This window comes from Notolepis coatsorum (assembly GCF_963971535.1).
Source record: "Notolepis coatsorum genome assembly, chromosome: 1".
NCBI classification, from domain to species: Eukaryota; Metazoa; Chordata; class Actinopteri; order Aulopiformes; family Paralepididae; genus Notolepis; species Notolepis coatsorum.
In genome coordinates this window covers 127,137,145-127,151,630 of record NC_140165.1, presented here as the reverse complement: position 1 = coordinate 127,151,630, position 14,486 = coordinate 127,137,145, and the positions used below count along the sequence as shown (strand labels likewise).

The window sequence follows — 14,486 nt, the reverse complement described above, 5'->3', positions numbered from 1 at the left end:
TGTTACGTAACAGGTCGCACTAAATTAATATTGCCTGCCTTCAATGTACAACTCTGATGTGGTCCCCCTTTTTTTTTTTTTTAAATGTTATACTGTGAATTTTATGAAATTGTGATTTGTAATTGCTGTCTTCTTGGCCAGGTCTCTCTTGTAAAAGAAGTTTCTAACTTCAATGAGACTAACCTGGTTAAATAAAGTACAAATAAAAAATAAATAAATATAGAGTAAACTGTGTGTATTAGGCTATTTTATATGACTTCAAATGGTAAGTATTTTCACAACAAGTAACATTTTGGGTAATGTTACATCAACATGCCTTCTGTTGAAAAACAAGATTTTCATTGTAGCGTATCTTTAAAGTAATCTTTAATAAAAAATAAAAAAAATTATATTTTCCAACACTGTTCAGTAGTCTACTGTATGAATGTTGTCTATTGGATTCTATTATATGTTGTACTACTGTATTGCACATCGTTGCGGGCAAGACCACCCGCATTTCATTGTATACTTGTATGCCGTGACAAATAAAACTCTTGACTTGACTTGACTTATGTAACAATCATTTAAATTCATAACCTAGTGTTCTTCAGTTCACAAACGTAAATACAATGCTTTAAAACAACAATTCAAGACAGCAAACTTAAAACAGTAATCTTAAAAAATATATCATATAGTACAAAACAGGGGGGTGATATTTCCCCAGGTCTCTAGGACCTGGTGTTATGAATCTGTCTTGATATACACTTTGTCTCTGGAGAAGATCTTGATGGCCTCCTCCACCTCAGAAAGCTTGCAATCAAGTTGTGCACGTCGGGAGCGGAGACTCAGGGTGTCTGCGCTGACCGGGAGAGAGAGCAGGTCACTCACCAGAGACCGGTGGGCTGGGGACAAATGAGAGTCAAAGAGCCACATGATTCATCTGCAAGCATTACAAAAAAAATAAAAAAATAAACATTTAAGAGGCACTCAATAAAAAAAACAATGATTTATTTTGCACATAATCTCACACATCCAAAAGCTCATATGCACATATTCATTTAGTTTGACAGTTATTGAGGGTAAATTAGTTGGAATATGGCCACCAGTGATGTCATTGGGGACATTAAATCCTTGTGTTGTGTTAATTACAGCTCAATTAAATGATAAGGTAGCAGTCCCTATAAAACAAGATGTTGGTATTTTTTCATGTACATCCTTTCATGGAGCTCTATTTAACAAAACACTAGGAATCAGTGTCCCCGATGACATCACTGGTGGCCATATTCAAACTCTTCTCTCCATAACGATAGGTTATGACTATAACCAAGTTCTGTGAGTAGTGGTGACGCTCGGCGTCACTCTCTGCACTGTCCTCGCACACTGAATAAAGACCACAATGTACCTTTAATCCCAATATTTGTCTGACCACACCCCTATCAGCTCACCTACATAAGCAGGTGTGTGGTCACCTGCTCTCCTGCTCTCCTCCTTCCCAAGGCTGAGGGGCCTTTGTCCGAATACGCTGGCGATGTGGGGGGCGGGGTCACTAAGTGCCCACCTGGTGAGGTCTTGATGCTGGCATCATGGACTTCTCCGGGCCCCCATTCCAGGGGGTCCAGTCCCTTTGGTGGGTCTGGGCCTTCCTTTGCGCTCCGCTGCTACGGCCTTGCCACGGGGTTTGGTTTGCCCTTGACCCCGTGATTCTGGGGGCAGTAACGAGGTCGTTCCTTCCGTTCGTTGTGGGGGGCTTTCAGCGGGGTATATTTGTCGGCCGATGGCTCTCGCTCGGCCTCCCTTGTGCAGAGAGTGACGCCGAGCGAGAGCCATACGACACAGAACGATAGGTTATGACTATAACCAAGTTCTGTGAGTAGTGGTGACGCTCGGCGTCCGACGCCGCTGCAGCCCTTGATCTCACCTTGTGGTGAAAGCGAGAAAGGAGGAGAGCAGGTGACCACACACCTGCTTATGTAGGTGAGCTGATAGGGGTGTGGTCAGACAAATATTGGGATTAAAGGTACATTGTGGTCTTTATTCAGTGCGCGTGCACGTGTGCGAGGACAGTGCAGAGAGTGACGCCGAGCGAGAGCCATACGACACAGAACTGTCAAACTAGATCGATTTTGGTGAAGTGTTAGGAGGACAGGGATGAGACATACTCTCTTTAAGAGACAGCAGGGTGTCCTGTCTTTCCCTCTCAGACATCAGAGTGTGACCAGACGGGACAGTTGGATCGGGTGCATTCCTCCTGCGCTCCTCCTCCTCCCTGCGCCATCGCTCTTTCCTCTCCTCAAGACTGTGTGTCCAGTGTGTATGAGCAGGTGAGGGAGCGAGAGAGTAGAGGAGGACAGAGTTAGTGGAGAACTTTTAACTTGTTTGGAAATTGGATATTAAAGGTGCTGTAAGTGGTATTTTCTTTAGTTAAAATAAGTGTTCAATAGATCTAAGTTCTGTGTTTGGTCTGCAAAATGGGACTGCCAGTACCTCCTCTCTGCAGTAAACACAAAATACATATTCTGGTAACGCTAGATATTTTGACTTATTTCAAGAAATCTTGCCACGCCAGATTTTCTTACTGCTCTGGCAGATTATTTTACTTGTTTCAAGCGCATAATTTGCGTAAAACTAGTTTTAATTTCTTATTTTCAGTAGTCAGTAGTCAGACCATTGTGTGGAGTTCTCTCTCCTGATTGGATGAAGTGGGATACCAGGACATTTATTTTCTGTTTACTTCAGAGTGGAGGGACTGGGAGACCCATGTTACTGAACAAACACTCTACAGTATATCAATGATGGCTGTCAGAATGTAGAGATATTCTTTTAACATGTAGTCCACTTGTTTTAACAAATAAAACGTACAGCACCTTTAATCTAGCAATAAGAATACTCACTACTGAGGCACCTGTCCCTTGATGGCACTTGGTATGGGCCTCTCTCCCAGGTTTGTCAGTGACTGGGACCGACGCAACACCGTCTTTCCTGCAGCCCGAGCATTATAGTTGATAAAGTCCACTGCTTTTCCTTGAACCTGTAACCCAGTACAATATAGTGTGCCATTCTTGAATTGCTCCGCCCATGCTTGATTACTGTTGCTACGTCCGTCAAACATGACAAAAATGGGAAAACGGCCATTAAAAGTATATTATTTAGAGGGTAGTACAACATGTCAGAAGAAAGCCTATAGTGTAGGCTACTCATGCCTGCGCATTCATGGAGAACGTGTTTGAAAGCCTCTTGGAGCCTCTTGGGGAGAGCTTCATCACTGTAAACCGTGACAGGCAGCTCAATGAGGATATAAACAGAGCATGGAATTACAGTGAGATTAAAACTTAAAATGTTTTTTCTGGACAGGCTGAGTCTCCTTTTCTGGAAGAAGAAATGTTTGTACGCTAGGGCAGGTATATCTTACTATAGATACAGTTACAGTAGGTTAGCTTATTTTCCTGTGTCCATTTACTTTTTGTGGTTACCACTCAAGGGACGTTAGGGCGTCAATGCAGCTAGGGATCGTTTTACTGCCCGGTCACAGCTTGATACATTTAGCAAAAAAATCTATTTGGTTTTCTCACCTGCAGGCTCTGACCCCCTACAGGATTGCAGGAGGCTGGACGCTGAGGAGCAGAGGGAGAGGCAGTGTGTGGTCTCCTGGGAGGACCAGTGAAGCCATAGTTAGAGTGGGCCCTCAAAAAGTGTTTACACTGCGGTGGCCTTGTAGGTGAACTAGTCTCCTGCAAGAAGAAGCGAAGGTGGATTAGAAAAACACCAGAGTTAAGTACCGTTAAATCAAAGGATTTTTATTTTATCTCCCACAAATAGATTCAGATTCAGATTCAGATTCCTTAATTAATTAATTAATTGTTGCGGCATTACAGTGTATGCATTTTTCATTTATTTTTTCACAGTAACAACAACACCAACACAGACGCAGGACAAAAACAGTGCAGTGGAGGATTAATAATTTTAAATACACATATATATATATAAAGTGTAAAGTGCAGAGTTCCAGTAAAGACTAGTGCAGTGCAGTGTCATTGTGCCAGTGCCTGGCGGCTGAGGGGTTGTGGCTGAGTGGGTGAAGGAAGAGGGCGGGGGGGAACCTCTTTCTCAAACCTACAGTCAAATTCATTAAGCTCGTTCACAAGGGGGAGGCTATCAGGCGCCTGTGGTGACTTCGGCTTATAGTTTGTAATGGTCTTGAGGCCTTTCCATACGGAGGAGGAATTCCCCTCAGAGAGCTGCTGCCGCAGTTTCTCAGAGAAGCGAAGTTTCGCCTCCCTCACCTCTTTGGCGAACTTGTACTTGGCCTGCCTGAACCGATGAGCGTCACCACTGAGCCTGGCCACCTCCTTCTCCGACCTCAGCCGCCTGAGTTGGGCTGAAAACCAGGGCTTGTTGTTGTTAAAGATCTTCCTAGTGGGGAGGGGGACACACACCTCCTCACCGAGGCTGATGAATGATGTCACAGTGTCTGTGTAGTCATCCAGGTTGTTTCCAGCCTCAGGCCCCGCCCACTCAACAAAGTCCTGGTCACAGCCTGCCCTCTCCAGCCAGGCGCGGACACTCGCATGCCTCACTGGACCACACTCTGAAGCTCCGCACTACAGGTTTATTCATAGACCGCAGTTAATTCATAGTTAGTCTCATCCAGTCATTCTATACTGTACACTACTGTTCACCCTGTTCATACCCCAGCTTTTCTTGTCTTCCATATCCTATATATATTTCACATCTACTCATATTATTTAAATGACCATCTAGAATGGTTATATTATCCATAGTGTATTCATATTTATATTACCGCCTATAGTGTTAATAGCAACTCTTTGTTTATACCGTACATCAATACTGTTAATACTGTACATACTGTACCGTATCTTAGCATATACTATGTAGCTTTTTCATATATACTTTATATATATATATATATATTTCATATATACATGTGTTATGCATATGTAGATTACAATGCACTTTACTGCTCCTTTTCACTCTGGTTAGATGCTAACTATTTCGTTACACTCTGTACTTGTACCCTGTTCAATGTTAATAAAGTTGAATTTACATTTACATTTGCATTTAGTCATTTAGCTGACGCTTTTATCCAAAGCGACTTACAAGTTGAATCTAATCTAATCCAATCTACCTGTAGCTGTGCCATGACCCTGGATGGCACGTCCTGGTATTTGGGGGAGATCCAGAGAGCTTTGACCGGAACGGGACATGAGCGTGCTCTCTCAGCCCCCTGCTCCTTGCAGCGCTTCTGGATCTCCCTGAGTCGACGCACATTCTCTTTCCCATGGTCACGCGCCAGCTGCTCTGAGGGACAAGGACCACGAAAGAGTAACAAGAGCTGTCAGTTTCGTTGGCTAGAAAAAACACCTGTTATAGCTGGGGGGGGGGGTAAACTCAAGACTTGCTCTTACTTGGTTTAGGGGTGTTAGGGGTAACAGAGACCCCCTCGAGTTTGAGTAGTGCCCCCACTACCCCTCTCTGTCCCCTCTCCAGGATGTGGGTGGCACTGGCACCAATGCGTGGGGGGCGGGGAGGATCACGGGCACTGTAATAGCCAGGATACAGTACCGGGTCTGGAGCCAAGGGGCCAGAGAGCAGGGCCAACGTCCCATCAGGGTTTCCCTCTAAACGACCCCGAGCTGTAATTCAAGAAAGAAGAAAAAAATAGCTATTATGCTAATTTATAGATTATGTGTATAGTGTTGTGTGTCATCTGCTATCATGTGTCATGCAGAGTCCTGTATGTGAAGTGTTGTTGTCCTTGCACTATCTGCGACTGTATGTGAAATACAGCCATGAAATCTGTAGCTACATTTTCTGTAGTCTGTGATTAAAATGATTCTAATCTGAAAAAAAGCATAGGAGCAAACAGGTGTGATACTCTCTCTGTTGAAAAACATTATTAAAAGCAATTAAAGCATGACATGTCAGTCAATGTCTGTTGAAGGTTCTCATTGTGACCAAAATATCAAGCTTTTTACTTTACAAAACTTTAAATTGATGTCCGTCACATCTAATCATAGATGCACACTGACTGATACAATGGGAGCATCCGGATTGTAAGTGCATAGACTACAACATATCAGTCACACTCCTAGCAGACCTGCCTTCTGCCTATATGCATGTACGTCACAGCCTGCAAAAACAGTGGAACGCTGTCAAACTTTCTGCGTAGGAGTGTGCATGTCAGTGGCCACTAGCTAGTTCAGTCCGCATCACATTCACAATAAACCCAATACAACAACAGCTGTAGCAATAGTGCGTACATTTTCTTATAACATATATCCTTCTGTGGCATGGTCTTACCAGAGGCAGGCCTCTTGTAGTACCCGGGGAAAAGCGATGGGTCTTGGGGGATTGGCCCACATATTGTTGAGGGACCCTCGCACATCAGCAGCTGCTTGTCAAGAGTAATTCACTGTTACATGTACAGTTCCCCCCCCCCACCCCACCTACCCAACCTCCTCCAATGTACAGTTTTTCCCCCTCAAATATATACTCTCAGTCTCTTTCTTAAACTCTTTTTGTATCACAAACAGTACTGTATTTGTAGATCTGGTATGTCATAAATGTATAGATGTAGCAGTATTGTCTATCTGTATGTCATATATTATGTTATGATTAATTGAAAATGGGGGACCCTGATGTAAACAAGTCTTTCTCTGGTCTGCATCCCCTTAACAATTATATTGAGCTGTACTGTATTGTACCCATTCTGCAATCTGTTAATACAATTTTCAATCAATCAATCAATCAATCAATCAATCAATCAATCAATCAAACATACTCGCAACCTAACGTTATCTCTGTAAGTAAATGTATGGATTTTGCACAGAATGGGAGAATATCACTTCCAGTCCCAGATACTAAACCAAGTCCTTAAATCATATATGGCGATCAAACGTCAACTACGTAACGTATGTTAACTATATTCTTGCGTTTTACGCCGATATGCAGGCATGTGCGACCAGACCGTTGCTATACAAACGTGCAATACATACTTCAACAATCGTCTTCCGTGGCTAACTTACCTTATGAAATGTCTTGCTGACCAACTGTAGATTCTGTACACACCATTAAACAACACGCAGGTTGATGACGCACTCGTATAAACAACACCAAAGCCGTCACCATGGCAACGGTTTATCGACCCAGGCTATCTTATTCAAATGAGCATTTAAAGGGGAATAGTGTGTGTGCAAATTAGCTTTATTCTAATAGTAGTGTTCTCAATTCTGAAACAGAAAATGTACCCATATTAAGAACATTCCTCTGGGGTTCTCTCAATCTCATTGTCACCTTTAATTACCATCTCTCTCAATCCATTGTCTATGGAGCAACTTCAGACTTACCAGTAATACTTAATGACATCTCAATTTAGATTTTTCACTTTTCGTTTTTGGAGTTGGAGTTCGTTCTCTAATATCATTGGACTGCCTTAGACCAATAACATGGATTCAGATTAATTCCTCTTTAATTGCAACAATGATCATCAACCATTGTGTTCCTCTTCTTGTGGTTTCTCATTCCTGTACTGTTGTTTATACTCTGCTCCTGTGTTGTAACCCAACCCCCTCCAATGTACAGTAAATTACCAAGTATGGTTTTGTCAATATTCCAATGTACAGTTTTGCTTGTACAGTTGTACAGTGTCCCCCACCCACCCACCCCTCCTACCCGACCCCCCCCCCCCCCCCCCCCCCAAGGCGAAAGTCTTTCTCTGGTCTGCATCCCCTTAACAATTGTGTGTATTGAGCTGTACTGTACTGTACCCATTCTGCAATCTGTTAATAAAATGTTCAATCAAGAATGGAGTGATTGACAGTGTCAAAGGCCTTTTGTAGGTCCAGCATGATCTGTTAATACAATTTTCAATCAATCAATCAATCAATCAATCAATCAATCAATCAATCAATCAATCAATCAAGACCCTCGTCGCGGGCACTGCATTCCGTTCTCAGAATGGATTTGACTCGAGTCGAGAGCAGCGTTGCGTTGTTATTATGGGCTGAGCCGCCACGCAGGATAATGACGCCGCGCGCACGCGCGCGCGCACACGCACGCGCGGCCCCGCGCGCATGCGCATATGTTCCCTCGCGCACAATAATACACTTTGTTTGTATAGCCTTTCATACAGAAACTGCAGCTCAAAGTGCTTCACAACAGAATTAAGACAGGCATAAAATGAGCACATAAAGTGCAGACATATAAAATCAGTTTTTCACATTAGGATCTAACATCCCAACAGGCAACCTTGTTTATGGTTTGATTCAGTTTTAATATAAATAATAAAAATAAAGAGAAGATTAATTAATTATCTACTCAGTCCCGAAGTTTGTGATGTAGATATGGAATGTCCCGGGTTGCTGCTGTTTGCAGAGTGTGTTGTTGTCCGGGGGTGAGTGGTGGTGGGTGGGGGGTTGAACAAAGAGTCCCAGACTGGTTGAAGACACCAGCCTATAGCGGCTATTGTTATGATAATGCGAGGTAGCGCCGCAGGTAAACACAACGATCCGAGCCGAGCGCAGCGCGTTCTCGCGAGCGCGTGCATGTGCGTGCACGCGCTTCTGCTCAAATCTTTAATACTCAGTGAGGTACCACTGAGTGGTACCCCGTGCCATGAACAACGCATGCCTGGTCGAGAGAGATCATCAGCAGGCTATATATGATATTCAGACTCTAGATCTATTTGCAGAGCCAGATGAGATGAGGCAACCTGTGCGATTGGCTCTTGAGTCTTGACAACTAATTTTGCACGTACGTATAGGCTACAGACAGTATGTGTGTATGCGCGCACTGCGGGAGGTGGCCAGAAGCGCGCAACTAGCCAACTACTATTATTACTACTATATTAATACAGTTTGATCCATCGCAAAGCGCTCCAGCGCTTGAATACGGCCGGGGGATCCGCTCTATACAATGCAGACCCACGGCTCTCGTATTATAATGAGCCCGCGAGGCGTGTTATTATTAGAGTTAATAATATTGTATATTGTTTACACTGCCTTTTTATTCTATTTTTACTTCTCCACTGTACTATAATTATGTGACCTGTACCTCTATGTCTTCTACTCTGTACCTCCCCTCCCCCCGGCCCTCCCCATGCTGCTGAATTTATATTATTTTATGAATACAACGTTTAACGTTCGCTAACGTAGAGAAACGTCAGACGTAATTCGAGATACGTCAGACGTACTTCGAGATACTTCCGTACTTTCCGCCAATCAGCGCATTGCCCTGTCACAGGAGTAATAATCCTGTGGCAGGGCGGAAGTTCCAATCTGGACCGAGGCTCCGAGGCTGCAGCTCGACCCTACTCGTAAATGGAGGAGAGCAGACCACGGTCACGGATCTTACCCGCAAACGCAAAGCCATTGACCTCTAGCGGTGGAATAGTTTTATTACAGCTAAACATCTGCCAATGGAACGGTCTGTGCCACAAGCACACATGGTATTTAATTAGAAAGACTGCAACTACCGCCCTGTTTCTATTCTCACCTCCATCTCGAAAGTCATGGAAAAAATAGTCTACGAACAGGTCGAAAAGTACCTAGCGGAAAAAAATCTAATCTACGAATTCCAATCTGGCTTCAGAACATCCCACTCCACTGACACATGTCTTCTCTATTTGAATGACCACATCAAACAAGAGGTGGACGCAGGCAAATACCGCGGCATGGTCATGCTGGACCTACAAAAGGCCTTTGACACGGTCAATCACTCCATTCTGATTGACAAGCTAAAAGCAATTGGTTTTGATAGTCTATCAGTGAGCTGGATGCAATCCTACCTTGAGGGGAGGGAACAGATGGTGGAGGTAAACGGTACCCTATCCCCCCCCCTCACAGTGAGCTGTGGTGTTCCACAAGGAAGCATACTAGGACCGCTACTGTTCCTAATTTATGCAAATGACATGTCGTCAGCTTGTGACTGCAACTTGTTCCTGTTTGCGGACGACTCAGCCCTGCTGGTCTCTGACAAGAACAAGTTACAGGTTGAAAAAACCCTCAGCTCGGAACTAGGCAAAATCTGCATATGGCTCGCTGATAACAAACTATCATTACACCTGGGCAAAACAGAGTCCATTCTCTTCGGTTCAAATAACAAACTCAGCAAGACCGACGGCTTCTCAGTTACAGTGGGTGACAATATTGTCACAAGGAAAGATGAAATTACCTACCTGGGGTCCATCCTAGAGGCTAATCTCTCCTGTGACAAAATGGCATCCAATGTAATAAAAAAAGTCAACCAACGAACTCGATTCTTGTACCGGATCTCCTCTCTGGTAAACAAGAACACCCTGAAGACTCTGGCAGGAGCACTCATTCAGGGGTACTACGACTATGCTTGCACCTCATGGTACCAAAGCACCTCAAAGGCGCTAAAAACAAAATTACAAACATCTCAAAACAAACTGGTCAGACTACTACTTGACCTGAACCCCAGAACCCACCTCACCCCTGCCCACTTCGACAACCTAGGATGGCTTAGAGTAGACGACAGAGTACAACAACTTGCAATGGGCCTGGTCTACAAGATACACTACACGACCAAGGTACCCATGTACATGTCAAAATACTTCCCAAAGGTCAGTGAATACCACGATCACAACACCAGAGGGAGCTCCACAAATCATGTTAAACCCAGATTCGGCTCAAATAAGGGACTAAACACGTTTCGCAATTATGCCACATCAATGTGGAACGCCCTACCCACAGCTGTAAAGGAATGTGGATCACTACCCACTTTCAAAACCACTCTCAAGGGACACCTACGTGAGACTGCAATTCAACACTGGCCCCTGTAAATATCCTAACCCAATCATTCCAACCCCCTCCAATGTACAGTAATTTACCTAGTATGGTTTTGTCAATAGTTCAATGTACAATTGTGTTTGTTTGTACAGTGTCTCCTCCCCCCCCCCTCAATGTACAGTGTTACTTGTTTATACAGTGTGCCCCCCGCCCCCCCCCCCCCCCCCCCAACCACCTCCAATGTAAATTACCCAGTATGGTTGTCAATATCCCAATGTACCCAACCCCCCCCACCCAACCTCCTCCAATGCAGTGGCGAATCCTTATGGAAGCCAACGGAAGCCATGCCTCCCTATAAATTCATATGAAATATGAAATATGAAAAAAAAAAAAAAAAAAAAAAAAATTAATATAGTTTACATTCTTTTTCATCTGTGCATATATATATATTTTTTTTAAATGTCTCCCTCTTCTCCTTCTCACTCCCTCGAACACACTGTCAGACTCACTGCTCACTGCAGCTAGTATAGGAGAGAGGCAGTGGGTAGGTCTCTTTCTCCAGGCTTCCAGCATTATAGAGTCCAAATCCGATCCTAGCCAATCAGATTCGAGCTGACTGCCACACCCTAAAAGTTTAAAACGGAGCTGGGAGGAAAACACTCAGCATATTTTCCCCCCTGGAGGCGGGGCACTCAGAAGTTCACGTTTCCACCTGACTACCTAACGTGACATCCCATTAGTAGTATAAAACTGTCTGGCGTCACTCAGTCTAGTAGTCTACTACAAACATGTCTGAACATCATCCCCTCGCGGAATTGATTGAAAATGTTATTAACAGAGCGGGCACGTTCGAATCCTCTATTAGTGTATCTAACATTTAGCACTTTAATAGCAACTTATTTTCGCCGGCGGGACATTTACTGAGGACCAGCAGAGCACACCACTGTGGATATTATGATTTAACAAATCTATCTGGCAAGAGGAGGACCACATTATTGACCAGGTAAGCACTGAGCAGCCTGACTGACTAACTAACGTTATCAGGCAAGCTTGTATACCCTTTCATGACTGCAATGCAAGCCAGGGTCTGGAATACGCAGTCACTTATTCCTCCGTAGTAGCCAGGTTAATGTGCACCATCAAGCACTGCTTAAAAGCTAGCGGTGGGTCCAAAATATATCGGATATAAATGTCAAAGGTACCCAGCGTTCCATTAGGGTTTCACACACAGATGCGGCGGGGTTTGAAAGCTCGGCGTTGCTAATAAACATTTTAAATCATTTTTATAAACGAGTAAAACTGAGGCTGAAATGGCTGCTTCCGCATTGTACAGTAGGAGCGCTCTGATGGCTGGGTGCGCCGCGCAACAGACACGTGAATGAATGAATGAATGAATGAAAACTTTATTTAACAGATTGCAGAATGGGTACAATACAGTACGGCTCAATACACACAATTGTTAAGGGGATGCAGACCAGAGAAATACGTTTGTCTTGTCACGTTTGTCTAATAGACAGTCATATTCTCTCCCGGCCGTATGTATATTTCTCTCCCACCCACCCACCCCCTCCTAATGTACAGTCCCCTCCCCATCATATGTATATACTCTGTCAGGATCTATGGGTAACAGTACTGTATATTTGATGTCATGATGTCTTGTATGTCATAAATGTCACTATGAATTGAAAATGGGGGACCCTGATGTAAACAAGACAAACGTCTTTCTCTGGTCTGCATCCCCTTATACAATTGTGTGTATTGAGCCGTACTGTATTGTACCCGTTCTGCAATCTGTTAAGAAAGTTTGACTGGCCGCCGAGCCATACTGTAGTGTACATGGTGACTGCTTGACTTAAAAAAAAAAAAAAAAAAAAAATATTAATAAAAATATTTAATCATTTTTTTTTAATAATTTTTTTTTGCTTCCCCTGTTATTTTACCCACGCGACGCCACTGCTCCAATGTACAGTTTCTACGTCAAATGTATATACTCCCTTTTCTTGACTCCTTCTGTATCACAAACAGTACTGTATTTGCAAATCTGGTATGTCATAAATGTATAGATGTAGCAGTACTGACTATCTGTATGTCATGTATGTCATAAATGTCTATATGAATTGAAAATGGGGGACCCTGATGGAAACAAGACAAACGTCTTTCTCAGGTCTGCATCCCCTTAACAATTGTATGTATTGAGCCGTACTGTATTGTACCCATTCTGCAATCTGTTAAATAAAGTTTTCATTCATTCATTCATTTCATTCATCATGGTTTATAAACCAAATGTGGCTAGATATACATACAAATAAAAACACAATTTAAATGTGTCTATATGAATTGAAAATGGGGGACCCTGATGGAAACAAGACAATTAAACGTCTTTCTCAGGTCTGCATCCCCTTAACAATTGTATGTATTGAGCCGTACTGTATTGTACCCATTCTGCAATCTGTTAAATAAAGTTTTCATTCATTCATTCATTCATTCATTCATTCATTCATTCATTCATTCATTCATTCATTCATTCATTCATTCATTGAGTTTAAGCGCATGTAGCTATGTGGGCTGATTAAACTGAGCATTTCACATTTCTAGTCAGTCCCTGTAATGATGGCCTGATCAACGGCCTGGCATTATCATTAAATTCATTATCAACGGCAACTACTCTAAGGCAACAGCTTAGAGTAGACGACAGAGTACAGCAACTTGCAATGGGCCTGGTCTACAAGATACACTACGCGACCAAGGTACCCATGTACATGTCAAAATACTTCCCAAAGGTCAGTGAATACCACGATCACAACACCAGAGGGAGCTCCACAAATCATGTAAAACCCAGATTCGGCTCAAACAAGGGACTAAACACGTTTCGCAATTATGCCACATCAATGTGGAACGCCCTACCCAAAGCTGTAAAGGAATGTGAATCACTACCCACTTTCAAAAACACTCTCAAAAAACACCTACGTGAGACTGCAATTCGAAATTGGCCCCTACAAATGTCCTAACCTAGTTGTACAGTAAATGACCAAGTAAGGCTTTGTCAGTATTCCAATGTACAGTGTAAAATGTGTGTGTGTCCCCTACCCCCCCCCCCCCACCTCCAATGTACAGCCCTCACCCACCCACCCAACCCCACCCCACCCACCCAACCTCCTCCAATGTACAGTTTCTATGCCAAATGTATATACACTCTTTTTCTGGACACTTTTGTATCACAAACAGTACTGTATTTGCAAATCTGATATGTCATAAATGTATAGATGTAGCAGTACTGTCTATCTGTATGTCATGTATCAATGTCATATATGTTATGATGAATTGAAAATGGGGGACCCTGATGTAAACAAGACGAAAGTCTTTCTCTGGTCTGCATCCCCTTAACAATTGTATGTACTGAGCTGTACTGTACTGTACCCATTCTGCAATCTGTTAATAAACTTTTCAATCAATCAATCAAACATACGATAAGATAAGATACTCCTTTAGAATATAATAGAAAATAAATACTTTATTCATCCCGAGGGGAATTTGGCACTATAAATCGCTCACAGTAAGATCAAGTTATTGATCTCGTTGGGGAAATTCGCGCATTCGCATGGCTGGTGATAACAATAATTTCCCACACATCGCTAAAATGGTTTTGTATACAGGCTACGCCTGGCCAAAAACACGTTTCCTGACATTTCTTTTTCCCCCAGAGCTCACCAGCCCCGCCCTCGGTGTACATTTGTTGCGCAT

General features: G+C 43.2%; 1 protein-coding gene across 1 annotated transcript; it reads right to left on the bottom strand.

Moving 5' to 3' along the window:
• Positions 1–693: 693 nt before the first annotated feature.
• enkd1 (enkurin domain containing 1) lies at positions 694–7,067 on the bottom strand. The gene is made up of 8 exons (XM_084322277.1): positions 7,023–7,067; positions 6,298–6,388; positions 5,403–5,630; positions 5,123–5,295; positions 3,549–3,707; positions 2,871–3,007; positions 2,139–2,275; positions 694–881 (listed from the first exon to the last, which is right to left on the bottom strand). Exons 2-8 carry the CDS (start codon positions 6,380–6,382, stop codon positions 721–723), a joined length of 1,080 nt encoding a protein of 359 aa, XP_084178403.1. The 5' UTR covers positions 6,383–6,388; positions 7,023–7,067; the 3' UTR covers positions 694–720.
• Between the last annotated feature and the right edge of the window lie 7,419 nt (positions 7,068–14,486).

Bases quoted from the DNA above. Each gene is read 5' to 3' on its own strand.
- enkd1 (XM_084322277.1), bottom strand. From the start codon at position 6,382: ATGTGCGAGGGTCCCTCAACAATATGTGGGCCAATCCCCCAAGACCCA. The intron at 3,708-5,122 runs GTAGATTGGATT...TTCTTCTTGCAG, and splicing joins GGGTCATGGCACAGCTACAG to GAGACTAGTTCACCTACAAG. The intron at 3,008-3,548 runs GTGAGAAAACCA...ACTGGGTTACAG, and splicing joins TAGGGGGTCAGAGCCTGCAG to GTTCAAGGAAAAGCAGTGGA.